General features: G+C 28.0%; 1 protein-coding gene across 1 annotated transcript; it reads right to left on the bottom strand.

Annotated features, from left to right (window-relative positions):
* Window positions 1–110: 110 nt before the first annotated feature.
* Window positions 111–27,856, bottom strand: zfh1 (Zn finger homeodomain 1). The gene is made up of 9 exons (XM_070647416.1): window positions 27,288–27,856; window positions 16,740–16,864; window positions 16,265–16,519; window positions 7,230–7,370; window positions 7,130–7,151; window positions 5,212–7,059; window positions 5,050–5,108; window positions 4,941–4,965; window positions 111–4,877 (listed from the first exon to the last, which is right to left on the bottom strand). The coding sequence occupies exons 1-9, from the start codon at window positions 27,361–27,363 to the stop codon at window positions 4,768–4,770; spliced, it is 2,661 nt and encodes an 886-aa protein (XP_070503517.1). The 5' UTR covers window positions 27,364–27,856; the 3' UTR covers window positions 111–4,767.

Genomic DNA, 27,856 nt, shown 5'->3' with positions numbered 1-27,856 from the left:
TAATGTTTATTAAGAACTTTTTGGAGTTTCAAATTATCGTCATACATAATAAAAAATAAATTTGAAACAATAAATCTTTTTCATTTTGAAATATAAAATTCTTTTTGGCCATACTTTCTTAATACATTGTTTCGATTTTAAATTGTAAAATATATTTATAAAAAATTTTCATCATCATTAATATTATCATAACTAGTAACATATTATAAAGTCGTTTTATGCAATTAAATCAAAATCTATTGCACGACAAAAAGAACTACTTCTCATCTTATACATCTTTTTCGTCTTTTTTCTTAAGTGCTAATTATTCTTTGGCATTCTAGCGAATTTTTGTCATCAATAATTTTTACATAATCAGAGGTTTTGTTTAACTTAAAATTAATAAACTTAATAATAGAATTTTCAAGTAAAATTTAAATCAATTTATTTAAAATTTAATTAAGTTTTTTGAGTTCTTCCTTCATTTGACTTCGTTGCATTTTGAAACCTCTCGAATTGGAAAAAAATTCTTAATTTTATAATTTTGTTAATTTTTTGTTTAAATTTAATAAATTTTTTGATGGACCAAAAAGCGGCTTCATATGCAAAATATTTGTGGAAATGCGAGAAAAATTTTAAGAAATGGCAATTTAGATTTGAGATTATAAATTTTAATTTTGAAGTTTAGAAAATGTGAAAAAAGTGTGTTTAATGGATCTGAATTAAGCTAAATAATTACTTTTAACCTTTGTTTACTTTCCTTTGTAACTTAATTTTTTATTTTAAAATAGGTCTTTGTTCAAATGCTTAAAACATCTTTGATCGAATTAAAAACGGTTACTGTGATCAAAAATGAACATGGTGTCAAAATTGCTGCAAAATGAATGCCATTCCAAAACTTTCTCTCATTTCCATAGTAATTTATTCATGAAAAACAAATCGCTAGCTTAATCATCGAGATTCGTCATGTTTGCACCAAGAAAATTAAAGTGCATGATCATGTTCAGACTACCGTCACTTCGAAAAATTTAAAAGTATTTTGACATTTAAGATTCAAAAATCAAAAAACTATTAAATTGAAATCAATGAAATCACAAAATTTATAAAAATTTAGATGACGATAGTCTGACTAAACATTAGCGAGCTATGTTTCATGAATAAATATTAAATTTAATATCCTTTATCAATATTTGTTTTTTGGAAATTATAAAAAAACTGTTCTATATTCTTTTTTGCTCTTTTCATCATTATTTTAATTTTATTTAAACTTTATTGTCATCATGAAAATTTTCATTAACTTTCTTACTTTTTTCCCTCGTTTCATATCATATTATCGAATCAATGATAAGATTAAAATTTTATTTTACTTGCAGGAAAGTTTTAATCGCTTTTTTTGGTAATAAAAGAAATTTTAAGGTAATTTGTCAACTTTTTTTTCTCGGGAAAACAGCTTAATTATTTTAGGTATATCAAATTTTAATTTACATTATTTTATTTATTTAGAAAGCTTTTAACATTTTTCTTTTTATTGAAAAGTTCTTTCTTTGGAATGAGTAACATGAGTATTTTAAATAGCGGATTAAGGTCAAGGAAGTAAAGCTTTAAAAACATAATTAATAAATTTCGAAAGAAAATGACGAAGCTTTTGTTTTTAAAGATTTTGTAAAAAAATATATTTCGTAAAGGAATTGAACTACATTTTACACTTGTTTTGCCGTGAATTTTAACCTCAAAAAACCTTCAAATCGACCATTTTCAATCATTACAGATTGTTTGTAATTGATGATACTTAAATAAAATTTCCTGATTGTAATCATAATGAACAGCACATCACTAGTTGATTTACCAACTGATGTGCGATCCAAGTAAACCATAGAACAGTGGTGGACCACCTCTTATTTTTCTCGGCACACCTTAATGGTAAGTATCAATAAAAATCGCATAAATTTTGTGCCGCGGACAAAGATTGCCCAAAACTGGCATAGAACAATTTATTAAAGCTTACGCTCCTTGATCAACCTTCCCTTTATCATTCAAGTTTAAGAACAAAACTTACAAAAATTAGGCTTCTTATATTTTCTTGATTTAATAATTTTTCTTTATTAGAATATATTGATTTCGCTTTTTAAAGTTAATTTAACAAGAGCTTCAACAGAAAAGATTCATGAAAAATTCGAAGAGGAAATTTTTTTATAGTTTAAATAGTTTTTTTTATTTCTTTGAGCTAGTGAATTATAATATTTTTGTTTTTGGCATGACGATGACAATCATCTTAATAAGATTGTAATGTATGAGTTAATGAAGATGAAAAACAGGGATTTGAAAATTATGGTCTTGCTTAACTTGAGATTTAAAATTTTGCCTATTAAAGATTTAAGGAAGAAATTAAATTTTTAAAGCATTTTGAGGTTAAAATTTAGAAATGTCTGTTGATCAATAAGCTAGAAAAGATCAACGTAATGACTAGATTTTTAGCTGAATTACCTTCACTTGTCAATTTATAGTTCAGATTAATATTTTAAATCATTTAAATGAAATGAGACTATGTATGGAAGCTAGACAAAATCTCATAAATCTCAAATCCCTGGATATAATTTCATAAGAAAAACTGAATAAAAAATTCAGAAAATACTTCAGTATTAGACGAAATGTATTCATTAGTTATTCATTTATTTATTTATTTTTTATGTCTCTGTGTGTGATTCCCATACAAAGATTTGTTCATCATTTCATTTACGTCTGAATTAATTGTAAGTATATATTGTCTTTTTCCAAATTATGGTCCATATCATGTTTTTGTTTATTTATTTATTATGAATTTTTATTATGAAAAACATGAAAATGTTTAACAAAAGATAAAATTAGGAGGCATCAATAAAGAAGGAATTGAGAATGAAACTTTGAGCAGTTTGATCGAGCAGCAAAGTATGGCAACATTCTATGCTCCTCGAATCCCGATTCTCCGTAAATATATTTTGAATATATTTAATTTGTTCTATAATTTCATCATCATCAGAAATTGCTTAAACCCAGCCTAATCTCAAAAATGTGTTTAACTATCATAAAGTTAACTCCTAAATGGCTTATGTTTCATCTTTTTTTTTGTAATATTTATTAATAAGTAAACTTATCGCTCATTTTACTTACAAACTAACGCAATAACTTTTCATGTGTTTTTAGTTTCATTTAATTCTTATTAAATTAGTAATAATTTTTCATTTTTTTTATTTGTGGCACATTAAATTCACTCGGATCCAAAAAAGAAGAAACATGAAATATACAAATATATATAAAAATGATTTGTAAGCATTAATAAATGTGTGTTTAAGTTGTTGTTGTTTTTTTCTTTTCATCATATATATATGTATGTATTTATTTCATTCATTCATACTTTAAGTGAATGAATGAGATGAAAATAATAATTGAGTATTATACAGGTACAGTTCATCCACATTTTTTTAGTAATTAATTATTGTATATAGGAATTGAATACAATCTGGGGGCGGATAGTTGAAAATATTTTGATCATTGGATTTGCTTTTTTTTGCCGAACTAAAACTGAATTATAAAGATTGTCTATTTTAATTCCTGATTTAATTTAAGTTCATTGACATTAGAATCAATAAAAATTGTCTAAGTAAAATTTTTCATTCAAAAAATGATTTTAATTTAATTTTTAAAGAATTATGGATCATGTTCGAATTTACCGAGCGACACAAATGAAGAAAGGTGCGCCACTGAGCTTTTAAGCCTTTGACATCCATGTGGTTGTCATTTCGCCTATGCCAAATAAAATGACTTTAAAAGAATCATAGCGAAGCCTTTTTCATTTGTGTTGCTAGATTTTTAATCCCAGAGTGTGGTCGTCTCTAATTCGAATCTAATGTCGAAAAATTCGAACATTTTTAAAAAATTCGAACTCTAACTAATTTAAATTAAAAATTTACGTTACAAAAAAGTTAAAGTAGTGAGAAGACCATACTCTGTTTAATCCTTTTAAAGACACTAGACACAAATTAACTTTTAATATTTGACTGAATCAAAAGATCGTTTGGATTTCAACATTTATCCGTACCCATCAGCATCAACCAATTTTTTTTGTTACCATTTCAATGTGCGAAAAGAAGAACGAGAGATAAATTTATTTTTCGTTAATTGCATTCCTTAATTAAATTAATTTCCTTATTTACATCATAATTATAACTATAACTATTATTATTTGGAAATAATTTAATTTAAAGTATGTTTTATGCCATAATCTTGATTTATATGATGAATATTATGAATGTAGACTTGTTGCATATTATTATTTCCAAATAATTCGCATCTATAATGTCTATAATGTGTTTTCATATGCTATATATAGTATTGTGTGAATTTATGCTTCTTTCCTTTATTTTATTATTCGACATGGGAATGTAAATGACTCATTAAATTGTGAATTTGAAAAATACTTAGAGACTGTGAGTTTTTTACGGTAAACTTTTAAGTTTTACTGGTACTTAAATTTCTCTTCTCATTTGTTTTAAGTACGAAATTTGCAGTTTTTCCGCCTTTTTAATAACTGGGAGATTAAGAACGAGTTTCCCTGTTTAATGAACGAAATAAGTCGACATCGACCATCAGTTCTGCAAGGATTTTGATTGTAGAGAGTTTAAATAACGAATCAGCTTTAAAAATTAATCAAAATATTTCCTTATTTGTCTTTTACAATTAACTTCAAAATGGTGTCATTATGTGAGCAAACTTTTGCTGGTCATAATGCTTTTGCCAGCGAGTCATCATTAACTAATCTCGGTATGGCTTACAGTAACTGTACCTATGATTCATATGCTGACTGTATGATCCACTATGTGAGAATCGTTTGAGACACTTACTGCACTGGAATGGCTTCTCACCTATACAGAATAAATGTAAGTTAGTTCTTGTACCTTAATAAATTGTTGTTGTAAGTAACTTACCCGAATGCAAACGTTTATGTTCCGTCTGTTGATTGAAATACATGAAAGGAAAAAAGCACAATAATGATTAATCTTATCACCGAGACAGAAACAAATATGTTTTACTAACCAGATGATGACGGTGCTTAAATGCTTTTGGACACTCAATACATTTAAATGGGCGTTGACCTACATGAGAGATAATTACAAAAATATAGGAATTAAATTTTAATATTTTTTTGAGTGTCTAATTTTGAAAATTTTAATCAGTAAGATGTAGAAAATAGCTCACCGGAATGTTCGTATTTGTGACGCGCCAATGAACTTTGTTTCCTGAATGCCTTATCACAAAGGTCACATACGAATTGAAATTCACTGGAATCAGGTGGAATTTCCGATTTCATTTTGGGCATTCGACGTTGTGGATGATAAGGCTGTGCTTGCTGAAGACTTGTAAGTTCATCAAATGATCGACTTTCATCGTCTTTCCATGAACGCTTTTCTGAACTACCAGGACTAAGGCTATTTGCAGGACTACGAGGATCTGATTTCATCATTAGAAGTGGATTTCGTGCCATTTCTGGTGTAAAATGAAGTAAACGTTCGAGTGGTAATCCCAATGGCAAATTGTAGGCCATTCCGTTACGGGCAGCTGCTGTCGGAAGATGTGATACTGCTTCATTTGGTGAAGGGATTTGGCGTGTCAAAAAATCAGTATTAAAATTTGGTTGGAATATCGGCGAGAATGGTGTCATCTTGCGACTTAAATTTATAGCACCAGTATCATTGCTTTGTTGCATTGGAACTACTCCATATCGTGGTGATGTGGTCGCTGCATCTGTCAACATCTCTCGCTTTATTGACAAATCCAATGGCTGCTCTTCATTGCTACTGCTATTACCCGACATTATTGACGACACATTATTCTCTTGCTTGAAATTTTGACTGCCACCATTCTGCTTTCGCTCACGTGATCGATTATTTTGGAACCAAACTTGAACAACACGTGCATCGAGCATTAAACGTTGAGCAATATTGCGAAAATCTTCACGATTAGGACGTGGATTGATGGCATAAAATTCTTTTAATATTGTCTGTTGTTCCTCAGATATTGCCGTTCTAACACGAACTTTTCGCTCTGATTCTGTTGAAATTTTTGATTCACGATCGTCGGTGTCATCTTCATTCAGATTCATATTAGAATTTGAATTGTTCATTGCATCAACCATATGCATCATAAGACCTTCATGTTTCTTCATCATTAATGAATTACACAGGACTGTCTCATGTTGTAAATGCTCAGCTGGATGATTAAAAACTTTATCGCAATGTTGACATCTAAGCGAATCATTTTGTGATTCATCTTCATTGTGCTCCTGTTTGATTGAGCTTGATAAAGGCGATGGAGATTTTTCATGTGAATCATGTTTCGGTGATAAATCATGTTGCTCAATGTTGGACATTAGCTCATCCTCATCACTATCATTTCTTTCATCATGATCATTATTATTGTCCTCGTGATTTTTCAAAGGTTTTTCATCATAATCTATGTCCATAACTAATTTTGATTCTTCATTTTCGTTCACTTCTTCAATTAAGTCCTCGGGATTTGAATGACGATCATTTGGACTCTTTTGTTCGTCTTCTAATGCTTTTTGCGATTCTTCGTCCATCGACAGATTTAAGTTTGGAACGCCAGTAAGTTTTAAAAAATTTTGAATGTGGTATGGATTAAAGTTCATTTGATACATTGGATTTGAAAGTGATGCAAATAAAGCAGCATGAACACCGTAATTCTCATACTTTCGTAAATCATGAAGATTTGGAATCATTGGAAGGAATAAATTTGAATTCGGAACCACACCAGTATTTTTCATAAAATTTTCTACAGCCGCCAACGATTGATTCATGAAATTTTGTCCCATTGCTGATGTTCCTTGTTGTTTCTTCTCTGATTTCATTTTATGTCCATTCATTTGATTCACATTACTCAGATTTCCATTCATTAGTGGATTAGCTCCACTCATACCATTCATCTTTAATCCCATGCTAATACATTTCTTTGACGTCATGTGACTGGAATATGAGCCGGAATGACTGAATCTTTTACCACAATTTGTGCATTGGAATGGCTTTTCACCTAGATTAAGTAAAGTAAAAAAGAATAATTTAATAAAATATTATAATTAAATTTTTTATGGTAAGCTTACCTGAATGAATTCGTAAGTGTTCCTATGAATGAAGAAAAGAGCAAAAGAAACAAAGAATAAAGTCAATTGCATGTGATAATTGGGTGTAAATCATACATACCTTCAAGTGATGTTTGAATTTGAATGCCTTATCGCATTCTGAGCATTTGAATTTTCTCAATAAAGCTGACTCATCATGTGAAATCATATGTCGCTGCAAACGATATACATTTGCGAATGTTTTCTGACACAATCGACAACACTAAAATAAATACAACAAGATATATTTGTGTGAAAATGAATGATATTTTCAATTAAAAATGCATTTAGAAAAAGTTTTTGAAAAATCTTCTCTCTCGACAGTTTTTCTTTCTTCCTTCAATCGATTAATGTGCGATGACCAATTAACATATGAGAAGTAAATGACGAGTGAACTGACTTGCAAATCCTATAAAAACAAGTGTTGATTTGAAGCAATCAAAGACTTCAAACGCTAATTTTTTGCTTACTTTTTTGATGTAATTTACATTTTGCAAAAATAAAGTCAATGGATGAGAACAGAAAATTTTAAAAGTCATTTACTACAAATATATTTAACCTGCCATCCAAAGTGACGGTATGCGCGACGTAAATTATTCGCTTAATTACATTAACGAGACACGGTCAAGCGAGAATTTCGGTTCATTTTAGTAATAAGGAAGACTGATTGATGAACATTTTATTTTTTTAATTTGAGAGACATGCCTGCTACGTGAATTGAATGCGAAATTTAAAGTGAAAATAAAAATTTCATTTCAAATTTGTTAAATTAACATTGAAATGTGGAATAGAATGCTCTAATACGAAATAATCAGTTATTTGTGTTGGCGGCGCTTGTAAAATATTTGAAATATTTGTTACAAACTTTCTTCTTTTCTTTCTCTCGATTTTCTTCATTTTCTACTCAATAAAATCAGAATTTCGAGATAAATGCAAATAGAAAATGTGCGCGCGAGAGAGAAATTGCAGTTTGAATGTGAAGTATTTAAAATAGATTTGTAGTTGTGATAACAATTGAAAATAAATTTAATTTTATTTTTTCTCATACACTTTTGAGATTTTTTGGCAAATTTTCTTACATTTGACAGCCGATAATGAATTTGTCTGCGGGCATTGCAGAAAAAAATAACCAATCTTCATCATTTGTTCGCGGTTAAAAATTGTTCTATTGACATACTATGAAAGAATTGTTCACTCTATTGTAATTTTCGTATTAAATCTGTTGATGTTGATAGTATACCAACGGTTATTTTATATTTAAACTGTATTTAGATATTTCTCCCCTCTTAAAGTTGATAGTCCCCTTCATATAAATAGTTAGTCTGTTTCTAATCATTGAAGAATAAACATCGTTGTTATTAAATTAAATCCGTAAGGAGTCTTTAATTAAGCTTATTAATAAATAAGCAATGCTGATTTACACTCCAACAGTTGAATACTTGCTGAAAGATTTGGTTTAAAGCTTCTTGAATATATAAAATGATACGAAACTTTTCATTTTATAAAATTCTCTAAAATTTCAAAGAAATCCCATCCTCAAAATAATTTATGTCTAAATGAATAGCTTTTTGTGTTTTGAGTAATAATTTTCATTTTGTATCAAAATATTCGGCTTCAAGTCCATTAATAACCCTTGATTAATATTGCAATCAATTCTAGAGAAACTTTTAATTAAATTTATATAAATCACGTGAAGAAGTGGAGTTAATATTCTTCTTAATCTCATATTAGATTTATTGAATGGGTTGCTAGGAAAAAATTTTAAGTAAAAACAGTGGATCTGCTTATGAATTGAAAATTTTTATTGTTGTTATGAAATAAAAGCATCAGGTAATTTCGTCATAGCAAATCATTTAATACTGAAGTAGCATTTGCCCAACTAATTTATAGCCAAATACCTGAGTTTTCTCGAAAATAACCTCATAGGACCTCTTAATCTTAATCTATTTACAAAAATTTCATCTCAACTAATTTGAGGTAATAAAAATTTTACATTTGTTACTAAAAAATCACAAAAAGCCATCATCTAATGATGTGCTGAAAAATGTGGGACACAATCATGGGAAACGAAAACATATTTATAATGTGAGAATTGGCTTAGCAACTCCTAAGCAAATAAAACACGTCAAGGAGTCATTCTTATGTTAAGTTTGCTTTTTAAGTAGGATCGGAGATTGAAATTTTTGTATGGATCGCAAAATTTAGGGATTTTTTCTTGGATTGTTTCAAAAATGAGGTGTTTTGACCCTCTCCTCTCCCTATGAGTATGCTCCTGTTTTTGTGGATCTACGATTTTATTGACAAGAAAAGTTTGTAAAGATGACAAGTAGGGGTTTCGTTTTTTTTGCGTAACGTAATAAGTGAACGGCCCCAAAGTGAATCACGGAAAATTTTCACCTTTCCACATGAATGTCTGTATATATAGGTGTAGAAGAAAATATAAATGTAGATCTTGCATTTATTTCATATAAGAAATATTACCGTATAAACGGCAAACACCTGTCTTGATCGTATTTTTTCCTACATTTTTTAAAAATTGAATAAACAGTTTCTTGAAAATATTTTAAAAATAAATTTTCACGATTTCTGATGATTATTTATAAAAGCCTTTTTTATTATTATTTCTTTCCTCCGTGCAAAAACCCGGAGACATAAAATTCAAATTGATTACTATTGGTATATTTTGACGGAACCTTTTACCTCAGTCATTACAAGTTACCTCGTTTTTCGTATTTCTTGCCAAATTCAACATCAATGCCAGAAATAAATAATTTTTTTCTTCATTTTCAAGCGCCACACATTGAAAATCTTTTGCAATCTAGCGTAATATTTTGATTGATTACTGAAAGGTGATGTGCTTACTTATATTAGAGAAGGAGGACAAAACGCATGGATCATCTTATAACATGAAACACACGTATCAACAAACAAGCGTCATTAAATTTGTCATGAGTTGCCATCAGTATGATTTTTATTGAATAATAAATCTTCAAATTACTTTTTTCACTTTTTAAAACATTTTTGTGCATTTCATGAGCTATTGTGCTCATTTTGACTAGGATTATCTCAGATTTATCGCGACACTTTGGTTGTAAGCTTTGATCAGTATACCGTTCATGATACTTTTTAACTTGATAAGCGCTTTTACATGAATGAAAGTAGAAAAGTAAGTAGACTAACGTCGAGAAGAAAGGAATCTGAGGTCGCACGGCAATGTAAAGAAATATACATAAAATGTGCTATAAATAAAGGTGTTCATCACAACTGTTTTTACAGAAAAGATGGGAAGAAAATTAAATGTATTGAAAACAAAAATATTAAAAAGAGACTGTCACTTTTCCCACTAAATTATGGATGAATGTTGTGATGTTTGTGATCTGAAAATTGCTTTAGGTATTGATCATTAGTTATTTGTTACGGAAGATTTATTAGAGATGTCAGTAAAGTTTGTAATTTTATATGAAATATTAAGATTTAAAAAATTTTCATGTTAATTCTTATTTACCTAGTTGATGTTGACAAAATGAATATTTCTACTTCATTACTTTTATTTCTCATTATGAGAAGAGAAATTTTAAATAGTCTTGAGTCGAAGTCATGACGAAAACGCATTTTGTGATAAAAAGAACATCAACAATAAATTGTGCATTTCAATATGAATGAGAATTTTTACAAACTACACTGAACATTACACGTTTAACAAATTTCCACACCTGTTTCGTATATTGTATTTCCTCAGAAAACTTCTTTTGTATTTGTGGTCAATTTAGTTTAATTAAAGATCCTTCCTCACGAATTTATAATTAAATGAAATGTTTATTTATCCGAGTTCAAAAGCAGACTGAAAATTGTATGAAAAGGGGCTTTCAACTAAGAACAATAATATTATTTAAATTTCAAATGAACGTTAGAACAACTAAAATGTATGAATTACTATGTGAATTACTTGGCGATAATTTAAAATTTTGTAAACTCATTTATCCCAAAAATCAAAACTAAAACAAATGCGGGAATTAGTAAAGAAAATAAATTGAAACAACGAGTTATAAGGTCGATAGAATTCCTTGCTTAAGTTAAACTTTCCAAAACTAAAATTCGTAGGAAATTAATTAAAGGCACTTTTGAATCTTGGAAGAAATATGAGATATTTTGAAAAGTTAAATCACTTTAGGAGTTTATATTTCTTCTTTTTATACAATAATTTATTGAAATTGAAATGAAATACAACAGTATGGAGGAAGCAAGAACATAAAAATCTACAAAAACTAAGAACGCAAAACAATATTAAACGATGACGATGGTGATGATATCATTCACATTCGTCCATTTTTAAACTCCGTAAAACAATAAAACAGAAGTGGATATGTTCATAAAACAATCAAAAACTGGAATATTGTATCCTTGAAAATGTCAGCTTGCCATTTGCTTGTAATAATTGAGAATTCTTAAAAAGCAAAGCACATTTGCAGGTCGATCTTTATTTAGAACATTAAGTAATATCTGAAATTTAAGGCTTCAAATTCCAAAAAGATCTTTTCGTGCTAAAGTATTTTTTTTTATTTCTGCTGTGCACATGTTGTGTATATTTTTCGGATTTTATTCACGATTCACTGGAAGGCGTTCCAAGAGAAAAATAAACAAATTTGAATATTGGTGTTGTGTTTTTAAACGAATGAATAGCATGCGATCTATTGCTTTTTACTCGATAATCGATAATTTTTATTAATTTTTAATTTTAGGTAAGTTCTTTTTTTGTACCATTCAAGTTGTACATTTTGTCAATAATGACAAACCAGCAAAACGGAAATGATTTGGTGAATGAAAATCTCACATAAATTTGTTTCTTCTTCTTCTTCGAAGTATTTAATTTATTTCAATTTTTTCCTCTGATTCTTTTCCGTAAGCATTTCAACATTGTACATATGAACGGGAAAAAAATTATATAAATTTAAATTTTAAGAAAAAAAAATGATTTTTACGTGTATAGGAAATTGAGGTTGAATTTTTGCTTATCTAAAAAGCTAACCAGACTCTCATAAACAAGCATATGTGAATATACATGTACGTACGTCAATAATGTACAAGTGTGTCTACTTTTTTCTCATTTATATTTATATACACACAGATTGAACAACACCAAAAGCGAGAGGAAACTGCTGGTAATAATTTAATTTTTTTTATGAATGAGTGCCTTGCGATAAGACCTCAAAAAGTGGAACGGAATGAATGACCATGTTTTATTTATAATTTTTAATTTTGGATGAATGGATGATGATAAGGTAAGATTCTTTTTCCTTTGAATTTCCGTACTACTGTGGATTGCTATAATGAATTTAGTTCCATGAAAATTTTTCTCAAGTAGTTGAGAATTTACATATATTTTAGAGAGTATTTTGAAAGATCTATTTTTGAGGAACTTCAAAAATTCCTAATTTTCAAGTTTTTGTTGATTAAGTGACTGGAAACGTTTATAGCCAGTTGATTTGAAATGGAATTCATTCTTAATTAAATAAAATATTCAGATAATCAAAACAGATTTGAGTCATTTTATCAAATACCTACTTCAAGATCAATAAAGTTTATAAATTTCAAATTTATATAAGAAATACTTCAAAAATCGAAAACAGAAATATTTATTATTTTTAAATTTAAGTCTTTTGTAATATATTATGAAATGATAGTACTGTTTTTCTAATTTCCTTTCAGTAGTACTGTACTAGTTACTGATGAACGTACAAACATTCAACGGTTAAAACTTGATTATTACAATTTATTAAATTCAGTTTACGTAAAATATTTTGAAAATTGGAAAAACGTAAAACTTTAATTATTTAATTTAAGCCAAAATACAGTCGACCAGTCTCTCTATGATACATCCAACAGATATAGCTGTTCAAAGTTTAAGAATATAACACTAATTTCTAATGTCTATAATAAGCAACTCTAATAGACTCATAATTAATTTACCTCATAACTCAATTCACAAGAAATTCCTCTAATTAATTAGCAAATAAAATTAAGTCTATAGTATTCGATTAATTTTACTTAGATACATTCTTCTCTTATGCAGTACTAATTAATTCAGATTCTCAACTGGTGCATCAGTCCTACAGAATTCACTGAATCATTGAAGAAGAATAAAAAATACATTCCGATCGGATTTCCGACAAGAAGAAAAATTCCTTCATTTCTTTTTCTTACTCATCAATATGCCTTTCTTTTGTTCAATTCTATTTTAAAAAAGAAGAATAAAAAAATTTTCTTTAAATTTTCAAAAGTTATGACTTGAAACAAGGTGGCAAAAACGCTTTTTGTGATTCCTGATAGTTAAGACTAAAGATATAAGTTATAGTTAAAAATGGTTAGCCAATTAACCTCAACAGACAAGGGTTAAGTTAATAAGCAGGACAGATGATCGGTTCTTATACAGGTATAATTTACACATTTTATAAAGCAATGTTAAATAAAACAGTTTTCTTTTCGTTCCTATATATCAATTATTTCCTAATTAACTCTCATGCTATTAGTCTCAAATGAAAAGCAAAGAAAATTATTTTTTTGTGTGAGAAATGAGCAGTAGAAGCAAATTATGAAATTACGGGACTACAAATCGGTAATTAAAGACCTCACACGCTCATTTCCACTATTGTATATCGTTTATAAATGTGAGCAGCGCGCGTCTTTTGATGAGCCAGAGATGAGAAGAAAAAATTCTTTCTTGTTTGCACACATAAGTTATGAATATAAAAATCAACATGTCATTTCACGACTGTTCCTTTCCTGATCTCTTTTTGTCAAAACATTTTCATAATTGTGATGGTTAAAAAAGTCATCTTCATAATTTTTCGGCATTTTATTCAAAGACATTGACATATGTTCGAAACATTTCTGTAGACATCTACGTGCTCACCTTGGATGTCCACTATGAAATATTTTAAATAATTTGTGAGTTACACGCGTTGCTGATTGATGTGAGAAAATAGATAGAAATTGTATTAATTTTAGGAATTGAACTAAATTTTATGAGAGCATATTTGGAATGGTGTAATCTTGACATATAATACTTGTGATTATAATTCTCAACAATTTTTGGTGTTTGATTGCCCAACAGATTTAAGGTGACCATTAATACATCAAATTATGAAATCGTGCTGTCACTTATTACAAATTAATACAGTCCTTCCGTTAAACTCAGTTTTATGTAAAAGTCGTAGCATGTATAGTACCTTTTGATGGCGGACGACACCAAAAATTATATACAAAAAATAAAGAATAAGCAAAAATAAGAGAAAAGTGTATTTTCGTGTATGACATTCAGGATGAAAAATTTCTTTAACATTAATAACTTTAAATGACTTTTTGGTATTTAATGTCTGTCAAGGTAAATTTTTCAGTAAAAAAGATTATTTTTTCTTTCCTCTGTAATAGTCGATGAATGTGAGTGAGATGGAAAAAAGGAATGTTTAAAAATATGTATAACACAAAACGATCGAGGAAAAATAGAAGTTTAGTGATTAGCTATTAATGATGGAAATTTGATATGAGTAACTAAATAGCTTTGCATGTTCACAGTGGGCGATTGCATAAGTCATACATAACATAATCTTGCTAGTATTAAATTTTCACATTATATTTCTCTAAACGATATTTTCATTAATACTGAGGCTGTTATAACGTTCATTTGGGATTTGAATAATATATATTGCACTTAGTTGAAAACCCCTTTTCATATAAAATGTCAACATTCAGTCTGTTTTTGAACTCTGATAAATAAACATCTCATTTACTTGTAAATCCTAGAGGAAATAGTTTCAATTAAACTTCATTTACCACAATTACAAAAGAGACTTCATTCAATAATACACAAAAATTACTAACCATTCACCTCGTTAGTTTTTATATCAATATCAAATTACTTTAAATTAAACATACCAGATCAAAAAGTATCTATTCGTGCATCAATTATAAATTGTTCAACTGCTAAACTCTCAAGTTTATATGTGCATCATGTAAGTATAAATTATGAAACTCATGTTAAACAAATCTTAAACTGTAATTATAATAAGCTTGATTGTTTCATCTTCGCTCATTTTTTAATTAAAAACTAAGGCAAGAAGAAGAAAAGAAATTAAAATGAAAATGTTTTGCACAGTCAAAGTCAATTTAACTTAAAATAATAAGATTTCTAAGAATTTTTGGCATTGTCGTGCATTAACTGAAACTTTTTATTAATGCACTTTTGCACATTCAACGTCACTGGAAAAGCAGTGAAAGATGAGAATGTATGAACAATTGAAGAACAAATAATCATGAAGTTAAAAAAGATGAAGCATATTCAGAAACTTTTTTTTGTTAATTTACTTTACCGCTTCTTTTTTGTTAGTTTTATTATACAATCAACTAACTAACTGCTACAAAAATATTCATATGTATGGATGTAAATTTTTGATGAACATAACAGCATTCTTAAACATAATGAAGCAAATATTTTGGCATACTAAATAAGCAACTTGATTGAGGCTGTCCAAATTTTAAAACTAATCAAATATTTTGAGAAGATACCAACGGTTATTTTATATTTAAACTACATGCAACTACAATTAGTTGTTTATCCACCTTCATAGTTGTTAGTCCCCTTCATATAAATATTTAGTCTGTTTCTGATCACTGAAGAATAAACAGTTTATGAACAAGCCTTAAATTTATTAATTTGGAAACCCATGAAAAGCGCTATAATCCTTTTGAACAAATGATACAACATTTTTTACTCGTCTTCAGAACCATAATTAAATGCCATTTCGCTCTCATATGAGAATAAAGAAAATTATGTGTCGAGAGGAGACGGTCGTTAATGTTTTCCCATTCTTCAATTATTTAACATATCGCACATTAAACGATCTCTCGATTATAAATTGTTGTTAATTCATAAACGACAGTCGAGTAGTCATGATGAGAGAACATTGAGGATTAAAAAAGTGAAAAAAAATGTGCAACATAAAAATTTTTTAATTAAAATTAATTTAGCTCATAAAGGAATGTTTATTATTTATCAAAACGAAAGAATGGCGAATGGAGAGAAGAAAAAATAATAAGTTAAAAGCATAAATTTATACATACCACACTCGATGCACCTGATGAATGATTGATGATTTCATGTTTCTCAAGTAAATCAATTGTTGGAAATGAGGCGGAGCATTGGTTGTGAGAGCATGCGTGAGCATTTAATTGATTTGGACTGCGTGATAGACGCCCACCTTCATCACCTGTGTATAAATTTACAGGTGAAATCATTGAAGGTGATGGTGATGAGAAATGCTGTTGCGTCATTGATGGTGATGGATGATGTACTTGTAGTATGTGCTCTTTAAATGCCTGTAAAATTGATGATATGGTATATTAATTAGTCATGCTTGATTTGTATAAAGAAATTATTGTGAATTATTAGATTTTGACGGTTGAAAAATCAAAGAAAACCGGTAATTAGCTATTCAATATTCAACAATAATTTGCTTGAAAAATAAAAAAAAAAAAGTTCACAGAAAATAATGTGAAATGAGAGAACATAATTAAAATAATTAACATGTTGACATACTTGGGGACTATTAAATTCAAGTTGACATTGAGGACAATTCATAAATTCGCTACTGTTGCTGTTTGTTTGCTGCGATGATTCATCCTCATTTCTATTTGAAAGCATTCCCGTTGCCATTGGTGCAACTGAAAAAAATAACAACAATTGATATTAATTAGTCATGATTAACAATTAACATATTAGTTTTATGTTTGCTTTATTAATAATTCTTAATTTTCTCCCTCACACACAGACTCGGTTGACGATGAACAGCATTAATGAATGCATGATGAAGATGAAGGAAAATAGCTCTGACTGATGATTATTAGTTTTTAAAAAATATATAAAGATTTAACAGGTGTTTGGTTTAGGTCGTATTTTAAAATGAAAACACACGCACATTATTTTTTTTTTTATGTTTTCGGGATTTTTTTTTATTTCTATTTCTTCTAAAAAGATAACGAAGAAAAAGGATGAATATCTTGATGTCAAACATATGCGCTTATAGCTTTATCTCATTTATTATTATTATTTGTTAAGATAAACATTAGAATAAGTAGAAGTAAAAAGCCGGGCATTTCACGAATGAGAACGACGACGCACGTAGGTATATGAATGAGATATGTTATAGCCACAATTATAAGACACTCTCATTCCCCCCTCTGACGATTCCTCTTCTTTAATATCTTCAAAATACATGTATACACGTTATATTCGTTTATATTTTATGAGGGAAATTTCTTTTTTATATAAGTTTAAAATCTACATAAAATTGTTTATTAAACGCACTATGAAAGTTATTTCCATATCTACAAACAACGTTATGTAATTGCGGTAAATTTAGTTTAATTAAAACTACTTCCTCAAGGATTTATCAATAAATGAAATGTTTATTCATCGGAGTTCAAAAACTGACTGAAGATTTTATATGAAAAGGGGTTTTCAACTAAGTACAATAAATATTATTCGAATCTCAAATGAACGTTATTATACAACTATTGTTGAATTTCAATATAAAATATTTGCCAACAATTTGCGTTACATTCTGGATTTTAATTCAAGTTATATTGTTGAAATAGTAAATTTACTATAGTAGAACAAATTGTAAACACAAAAAACAACTGCCTATTGAAAAAAACCGTTAAAGCACGGAGATGTGAAGGAAATGAGGTATAATAAATAGATGAAGAAAGAAATGAATATTTATGCTTCGTCGAGGTAATCATATCATTCATCTTCAACTATCGATTTAGAAAATTTTCTTCTCTTCTTCTCTCTTAACTGCTATTTAAGTTTGTTTATTTTCATGAACAGGAAGTTGTGTACTTTTTTTTTCTTGCTCTTTCATATTTTGTGATACTTTTAATTTAAAGTTGTGTGCTGCATTAATCATTTTGGGTTGTTGAAATGATTTTGATCTTGAAATTTTGACAGTTTACTCAATCATAACTCAAGTTGCAGTGAAAATTGATCAAATTTGTTTGCATATTTTATACATTTTTGAGAGTTTAACAACGATGATAAAGCATTTCTGAGCATATACATTTTTAAAGTAAGTGCGCTTTAAACATATTTCGAGTTTTAGTATATCACACAAATCACACGTTGCTTCTTTTCAATTTTCATTTTTATAACAAAGTGAAGATCAAAGTGGATGAAGAGAACGAAAAAATGATGGAAAAGCACGACTTTTCATAATTGTTGCAATTTCAAACTGACATGTGATGAGTGTAAATGTCAATGGACTTTTACTACCGAATATTTTCCCCGTTTGTAATGTAGATGTGTGAACTTGAATGTAAATTTTTCTTTTTGTTATTTTTAGTTTCCTTCTTTTACTTCTCTCCTGCAAAGTTTACTGACTATTTATTATTTTTTTATGTTTCAAGTCGTGTTTATTGAAATGACAAATTTTTGATACACATTTTCCGTTTTTATTTTGAACGAATTTGTTTGAAAAGTTTAATTATTTGGGGATTTTTATTTTATAAAAAACTTAATTTATGCATTTAAGAATTTGATTGTGAATTTTTTATAGCTGTTTGTCTCATTCATATGTTATTTTATCTTTACAATATGATAAAGTCGGATAACAGTCTTTATGATCTTTAAAAGTGACACAAAATGTTTGATAAAATTCCATTTAAAATTATTAAACCTTATTTAAGTCTAATAATAAATGGTCAATATGATTTAATAACTAAATTTTATGTTTAGGCATTTAAAATCCGTAACAGACAACATCCTCGTTAGGTGCTATAAATTTCCTATATCCTTTCAGTTGATTTTATACTCATTCGAAATTTTCTTTGACACAATTTTACAATCTGACACCTTCCTCTACAAGCATGCACCATAAATCAATTCCTGACTTACTTTTAAGCAAAGAAAATATTTTCTCAAAAAAATAAGAAATTAATCAACAAAATAATTTGAGGGGATTTATTTTTATTTTACCAAAGTTCTTTGTATTGCTGTCACATTTCTTTCAAAAAACATAATAATACTAAGTAACTTATGTAAATAAGCAACATATACCTTTCATCATTTTCCATAACAATATTTCTTTCTCGTTAATTTCCTCAACGATGCTCATTTCTATTTCCAAGAATTTTCCACAGAAATGAAATGAAAAGAACTTGAAAGAGTTAAATATTCGTTGTTTCTGGAAGAATGAGATGGAATTGTTATGAACGGAAGAATTGCGTATTATAAAATATTGAACATAATAATGTTTTGAGATTCAAAACTTGAGCAAGATGATCATTAGGTTCTTGACCGAACACTTTTAGTGTAGAGATTTCAAAATTTGGTTTTTTGATATTTTCAACAGATTTCAAATTTTGATAAAACCTCAAAGTATGGCAATAAATCGGATTTCACAAAAAATATTCACAAAATGACAGACAAATGAGGAAAATGCTGTGCTTTAGAGAAAATGTGAAATGTGAGAGATGAAAAAAATTAATTTTATTTGTAATTGAGGAGTGGAGAATATTTACCTCTGTCGAGTCAACAGGAAATTGATTTCAATTAATTAACAAAACATGATCTATTTATAGTTGAGCATGTGTGAAGTACATACCTAGCGAATGAAAGATGCTACCCGGTTTTTCAACGAGATGTCGGAAATAAGTAATGAATAAAATATCTTAAACACGTTTAGCACGTACAAGCACAATCCATTAAATATTTACATTTTTTCGTTTACTTACAATTAATTTAATTTTTGCATCACCAAGAAGTGTGCAGCAATACGGCTTGATGATGTACTTTTAATTCATACACCTGTCAGATACGAAAAAAGAGATTTTCTTTCTTGCAAAATGTGCATCTTCGAGACATAAAGAGAATAAGTTTGATGTTTGTTTTGAAATGTACACCATGCACAGGCATTGAGTAAGCCAGCAGTAAACCGTTAAACATGTTGACATATCATGACATTTGACTAAAATTTTAAATTTTTCATTCTTGATTGTATGTCTCAAATAAATTATAAATATACTGCCATGAAAATATGTACAATGGATTAAAAGGTATCTATCTATCTTTCATTTCATTTTACTTCTTTGTTTGAAATATTGTGTTGGGTGGTACGCTATTTGCAACATAATATATAGAACAACGAATGTCAATTTTTCAAAATCAGACTATATGAGCTTAAAAACATTCAACGATTAAAATTTGAATTTTTAATACATTTCATAGTTTATTATCCCTCGGAACAATGGGTAAAAACCAGTGTTAATGCTAACAAATTAGTGTGCTAAATCGTTAAGTGTAGATAAAAAGAAAGTTTTGAAAAATTGGCGTTTAAAATGTCTTCAAGGTAAATTTTCTATTTTTTTCGAGTTTGTTCCCTAATGTCCCAACAAATGAGGTGGAATTTCAATCGCTCTCAAAATGCTCTTTGAAAATATTTTAATAGTATTTTAATCTTTCGTGACCATTTGAAATACCTGAATGAGTGATGATGTGACTGAATTACGTTGATTTGAATCTAAGTCTTATTTTTCACTTTTTCATTGCGTCAAGGAAGCACGAGAAATTCTTTTAAAGTGTCTATGAGAATGTTTTACGTCTTTCTCCTCGTCATTGACTTGATAATGATGGCTTTTGAATTGTTTTCGTGATATTGATGTGACAATTTGTCTATTTTGGTTCCAATAGTTAAAATTTTGATTCTATCTAATTTAGACTGTCAACATTAAAAGTAATGCGCTAAAGCCGACCACTTCCTATGCTCATTAATCGACATTTCTGAATACAGTTTAGTTTCAGCTTTCAATTTCATTGAAAAAATGAAATTGTAAAATCAACCGAAGGAAATTAAAGTTATTATTGTAAAACAAATTAATGTTCGACTGTTTGCTGCCTCTCGAATAGCATGAGTTATGATTATATTACTAACCGATTTTTTTTTATTTTTAAATATTTTTCTTTTTTCTTTTATTATTATTTCTCTTCTCTCCTTTTATATTTGTGTATATTATAGTCTTACATTCACGATAGTCGCAGCACATTGAAAGCCATAACTTGCTGCCTGTATTTATTTATTTTAAATCAGAAACGAGTAAGAAATATAAAAGCTGAGAGCAAGGTGTTTTCATATGTCTACAGAACTTATCCGTAAATGATTTGAATTTCAATATGAATTAAGTTACGATTTCAGGAATCGATGTGCCTTTTCAGTTTGTTGATTTATTTTATTCAAAACAACTCCATTCTTATTTAATTAATATCCAGTAAAGATTCAGGAATTTCGGGATTATTCGAAAACCTGTCATGCTGGTCATTTGATGTCATCATGTGTCGCTCGGGATATTAAGCATAAATTTATTAGATTCGCTTTTGTTTTTCTCCACTGGAGAAGAAAACATGAATGACATCATCGTATAAATGACGTTGATGAGTCATAGCACTTTTTCTTTCCATTTCATGGACATTCTAGTGATTATTTTATTATCAGTGGAAGTGACAAACAAATTGAGTTTCTGAGTATTTATGAGATTTTTTTTGAGATATCTTTCGTGACAATTGTGAAATTTAATATTTATGTTCAAACACCTTCGAGTCAGTCAATCAAGTTTCTTATTTCCGTTTGCTTTAATTTAAAACCTACACTAAGCAGAGTTTAGGAAAAAAAAGAAATATGAAGAGACTAGAAAGATCGATTGTATTGTGACATGACGTGTGTTTTCGAAACCTCATATTTAAATTAATTGAAGCTTCTATATTTCTTTGAATTTATTGTTGAGTCAGACGGAAAAAATCAGCAATTTAGTTTAATATTTTGGTTTTCTACACAACAGTCTTTAACTAATATAACCGCTATAAATAAACTAATAAATGAAATAAATTGAATTCATAGCCAAAACTGCTTTTATTAGTAACATTATATACGTCAGTAATACACTCAAGTAAGGTAGAAGATAAATTAGCCATCATGACTCAAGTAGAATTGTAATATTCAGTAATACAACAAATTAAATTTAATTAAGTTGGCATTTTCTACCCTTATTTAGTATTTTACAAAAGGAACATTAGGAACTATTGTACATCATTGTTCATTCCTCAACAACTTCTTATTATGTTTCTTATTCCCCCTCCTATTTCTTTCATTTCCATTCTACCTGTTTAGCAACAAACAATAAGAAATGGTTTCAACTTCTTTGTGTGTTGGAACCTGTTTCAATTTAAAGTTGAAGTCAATTGGTTGGAAGAAGAATAAGAAGGAAAGAAGAAAAGGTAAAAGGAATGGCGCTGTAATTTTATTGTACAGCAAGCCAACACCTATTATTTTTATTATTATTTTATTTTCCCCATACGATTATTTTCTATTTCCCATCATAATTAATTTCCGTTCCGTAAGTGAAACTCTAATAAAAAAAATTTTATTTATTCTACATCTTGAATACTTTGTTAGTTAGATTGATTATACTATCACGTACATATATTCATCATCAACAAATGATCAATAAATAATTATTATTGTAAAAGCTAATTTCAGTAGTAAAGAAAAGAAAACTCTCTGCTAATAGTGAGTTTGTTCAGGCAGTCGATGAGAGGAGATGAGAAAAGTAAAGAATCATTTGAACTGAACATTGAACGCATTTTGCTAAACATCTTAGGTAAGAAGACAAATTTATAACAAATAAGATCAGTTGTATGCCGGGACACACTAGTATAGGAATGCCATGAATAAATTATATCTATACATTAAATGATTAAAATTAAAAAAATTAAATCATCTATAAATTAACATTATTCAGCCGTTTTCCACCCATAATGACTATCAGACCTCATGTTCCAATCAAAAAGTTGCTCAAAACAAAACTTTTTCCTTCCGACAAGCGAAAGTGAGAAGAAAAACTTTTTTTCTTTTCTTTTTCCATATAAACAATGTACATATTTTTCCCTTTTTCCATTCATAAATTTTCATGTGTCCTGACCTTACCATCGTTTTCCACTTGATATTGTTGTTTCTTTCACAGTTTTTTTGTGTGTAGTTGATGATAGAAAAAAGAAATCATGTCTTCTATTTTGATGAATTTTCAGTAGAGAAATCAATAAATTTATTATTCCTTTTTTGCATTTAATTTTTTTTGTTCTCTCTTGAATTGAAATGAGAGTGAATTGTATATTTTACAAGGGCATTGAATCAGTAGAGGGACTTTTGACCTGAAATTCATTCGGAAATTTATTGCAATAAAATTGTTTTAAAAAAAAGTAAAAAGAATTTTTGTTTGCATCTCATTTTATTGCGAAAGTGGAGGCAATGCAATGTAGTAGAGGCCGAGACAAGGCTGTAAAATTGTTGTAAAATCATTAAGTGCGTAGGTTTGTAAGTTCCGATTGTTATTAAAGTGTTACGCATTCGTTTAGCCGAGACAAGTTTTTTTAGAATATCTTCTTTTCTATTAATTTTAACGAAACAACTTTTTTACTATATTAAATCTTATTAAAAATGTCAAATAACAAGCATAAATTAAAGACTGTTAAGTTAGGATTTTCACGGAAAACTGAAAAAAATTGAAAATTACAACAACAACAATACGCATTCGTTTAGCCGAGCTTCTAATTTTGTTAAATTTTGATGAAATAGCATAATCTAACTAACGTTTTATATTCTTAAACACTAACTATGAATACAACAATGCTTAATCATACTTAATACTATAGCAAAACTGCATAGTTATGCTTAAAATTTAAATTTAAAAATGGCGGCGAGAAACTTATGATTTTTCAAGATTTTGGCACGATAATTACACATTTTTTTGAGTTTCTTCAATAAATCTTGCTGCTTTTTCATTAATCTTTCAGATAATATATAACTTGTTACTATTTATGTAGATTAAAGGGAAAAATTTGACAAAAACTTTTAGTTACTTGAAGTTTTACTCCAAATTTTTTTTCTTTATCTTAAATTTTTTGTTATATATCAGCATTATGCAATTAAAACTAGCTTTTTCATATAGTATTTTAACTAATAAATCAACTCCAATAAGTTAATCAATGATGTAATGAGGGATTTTTCAAAAAAAAGTAAAATTCTATTGTCATGGAAGAAAAAAAATTTTTTCATAGGAAACTCACTAAATTTCATAAGTATAGACTCATGACATTAGAATTTTACTTTTTTTGAAAAATCCCTCATTACATCATTGATTAACTTATTGGAGTTGATTTATTAGTTAAAATACTATATGAAAAAGCTAGTTTTAATTGCATAATGCTGATATATAACAAAAAATTTAAGATAAAGAAAAAAAATTTGGAGTAAAACTTCAAGTAACTAAAAGTTTTTGTCAAATTTTTCCCTTTAATCTACATAAATAGTAACAAGTTAGATATTATCTGAAAGATTAATGAAAAAGCAGCAAGATTTATTGAAGAAACTCAAAAAAATGTGTAATTATCGTGCCAAAATCTTGAAAAATCATAAGTTTCTCGCCGCCATTTTTAAATTTAAATTTTAAGCATAACTATGCAGTTTTGCTATAGTATTAAGTATGATTAAGCATTGTTGTATTCATAGTTAGTGTTTAAGAATATAAAACGTTAGTTAGATTATGCTATTTCATCAAAATTTAACAAAATTAGAAGCTCGGCTAAACGAATGCGTATTGTTGTTGTTGTAATTTTCAATTTTTTTCAGTTTTCCGTGAAAATCCTAACTTAACAGTCTTTAATTTATGCTTGTTATTTGACATTTTTAATAAGATTTAATATAGTAAAAAAGTTGTTTCGTTAAAATTAATAGAAAAGAAGATAGTCTAAAAAAACTTGTCTCGGCTAAACGAATGCGTATCACTTTATTCAAATTAATAATTGTTTTAATATCAATTTGATTGGTTTCCTGTTTTCATTTTTCTAATGATTTTAAGCAATTAATTGGAAATTAGAACTTCAATGTATTAACTATAATATGAATGAACTCTCAGAATAAAAAAGTAATTCCTAGAAAACTGACACATTTGCATATATTTCAAAAGATTCCAATCATCTCGTTTATTTACCTATAAATTATGAAAACGTACGAACTAATACGATTGTGTTTATACAAGGAATTGCATTATTACAGTACAATGTGGCTTTTCTAAATCTCACAAATAAAATCATGACTAAGTGTCTCATTTTAAATGATTATGATAACAATAAATGAGATGAAAAAGTTTATTGTACGCCGCTTATTTGTAGGTAAAAACAAAACTAAGTTACTGATATAAAGCTTGTGACGACTATAAAACAACTAATGTTAAAGGAAACTCAATTTGTCTCAAAAGGAAGTGAATGAAAATTGCAAGGATTTGGAATTTGAATTACGAAATTACGTTATATTTCAAATTAAATAATATCGTTAAATAAAAGGATATATGGTTGGAATAAGAAATTTGTGACCAAATCTGATTATCCGATAGTAACTATTTAAACAAATAAGCTAATCTATTTTATTAGGTATTTTAGCAACGTTGTAGGTTCATCTATTAAATTAAAAGACGAAGTGTCATACAAATTCCTTTCTTAACTGCTCCCTCATCTTCGCAACTAAACAACATGTTTTGATGATATTCGTTCAACACGTTTAATTTTTGATTTCATTTTAGAAGGAATTCTAGAGTTATGATAATTTACAAAACAGCATTTGTGCCTGATAACAGTAAATAAGTATTATATCAACGAGCAGACCCAAAGCATGAAGTATCGAATAAAAATAACAACTCCACCCATTAATAATATAAAAAATGATTTTTTTTCTACGTTTTGTGCTCTGTTGATTATCATCAACCTGGTTTCAATTTATACATTTCCTATACATACATGTGTAACCGAGACAAAAACAGCAATAAGTGTTTGTACTTGCGAACTACTATATAATACAGTACAATCACACATTATGACTATTCACAGGCATGTAAATAACTTCATATATTTTATCAGTGAATCATCACGCAGTTAGTTATAGAATACACACTGATCATCATCGTCATCGTCAAGAGAAACAAATAAGCAACATAATTGTGTAGAAAAAAAAGTTTTGTTTCTGAAACAACAAAAAAGTGCCTCACTGTGCACTCTGTCTGGTTTTTCAATTGAAAACGATAACATTCTTCCATATACATATAACATATATTTTCATTACTCTACATGTGTAGGTAGGCAAAAGTATAAATTGATATGTGTGTGAAACTCACAAAAAAGTAGAAGTGTTTCTTATACATGACGATTTTTAATGGAAAAAAATGGAGAATAAAGAAAAGAAACGAAAAGATGTATTTTTTTTTGTAAGCAAGAAGCAACAAACATTTTTAAATTGTTTACGGCCATTTTTTACGACTACCTTTCTGGGAATGTTTTCTCTTCGTTTTGTATATTGAGATACAGTTTGAGTGCGTATTTAATTTTGAATTTTAAACGTGATGAATCTCGCATTCGAATTAATTCAGAAATTACTCTAATACATTGTAATATTGAATTTTTATAACATTAACTATTGAAATTTGAAATAATTTATTGGACATTTCTTGAGTTATAGTAAATCTATAAATTGCTCAAAAGGAAACTTTATCTTCAAATTTTAACTTTAAACATTTTTCAAAATTTTCAAAAGAAAAGTTCAAATTTTTTAAATTTAAATTTTAAAAATTAAGTTTTTAAAAAATTTCAAATAATTTGTGCAATATTAAAATTCTAGAAAAATCTCCAATACATCTTACAAAAAATATATTCACAAATGACAAAAATGTTCATTAATTAAATCCATTCAAAATTTGTGCAAGAATTGATATTGATTTCACAAAATTCACAAATCATCTTAAATGTAGTAAAAGATTCTCAGTAGAAAAAAAATTGAGCGGCAAGATTATTTTGAGAATTTTTATGAATTAAATTCTTTTGGAAACTTTGTAGATTTCTGATAATGAGAATTAAAAGCTAAGTCACTTATTTGTGATTATTTTAATACTTCTGGGAATTTTCTTGACTTAATTAAATACGGAGTAAATATGTCTGAGCTTATAAGCACCCCCAAATGGACCCAAAAAAATTATTAGTTTAAAAAATACTTACATTGCAAATCAAATTTTGATGATGACGGTAGACTTATGTCTTCAGTTTGAAAACGAGGCACCAGGCAAGACAACATTTGTAAATAAAAATTATGTTTCTTTTGTTATTTCCTTTAATTTTTCTTCTTCAAATTTTTTATATCTAACTTCTTCACTACGAAAAAATTTTTTCCTTGTTTAATTTTACTATCAGAAAAAATTCATGATTTTTGTGTCACATTTCAAGATTTTATTAAATTCACTCGAGTATTTTTCATCTCCATATGTTGAGAATTTCTCAAAAAAATTGTCAATATTTTCACTTTTCCTTACATAATTTTGCTTTCTATTTTCTTAATAAAATTTTCACTTCAAAATCCATTTTTTTCCACACAAAAAAATATATTTTTTTTTCATAAGAAGCAAAAAAGGCCAAAAACCACCGCTTAATGTCTCGAGAACAACGAAGAGAAAAAAATATATAAAAATTTATTTTTTTTTTCTCTAATCCGTGATGCTTCTTGCGTCTTTATTCCACAAAATAAAAAATACAAATACTAAAATACTTAAAACCTAACTATCGATGATTCT

This window comes from Chironomus tepperi, unplaced genomic scaffold, assembly GCF_022539635.2.
Source record: "Chironomus tepperi strain 1889 unplaced genomic scaffold, CSIRO-AGI_Ctep_v1 contig_376, whole genome shotgun sequence".
In the NCBI taxonomy this organism is placed as follows: Eukaryota; Metazoa; Arthropoda; class Insecta; order Diptera; family Chironomidae; genus Chironomus; species Chironomus tepperi.
This window is presented reverse-complemented; position numbering and strand designations above follow the sequence as displayed.

Bases quoted from the DNA above. Each gene is read 5' to 3' on its own strand.
- zfh1 (XM_070647416.1), bottom strand. From the start codon at position 27,363: ATGTTGTCTTGCCTGGTGCCTCGTTTTCAAACTGAAGACATAAGTCTA. The intron at 7,152-7,229 runs GTATGTATGATT...CTTCATTCATAG, and splicing joins AATTCAAACATCACTTGAAG to GAACACTTACGAATTCATTC. The intron at 5,109-5,211 runs GTGAGCTATTTT...TCTCTCATGTAG, and splicing joins TCACAAATACGAACATTCCG to GTCAACGCCCATTTAAATGT.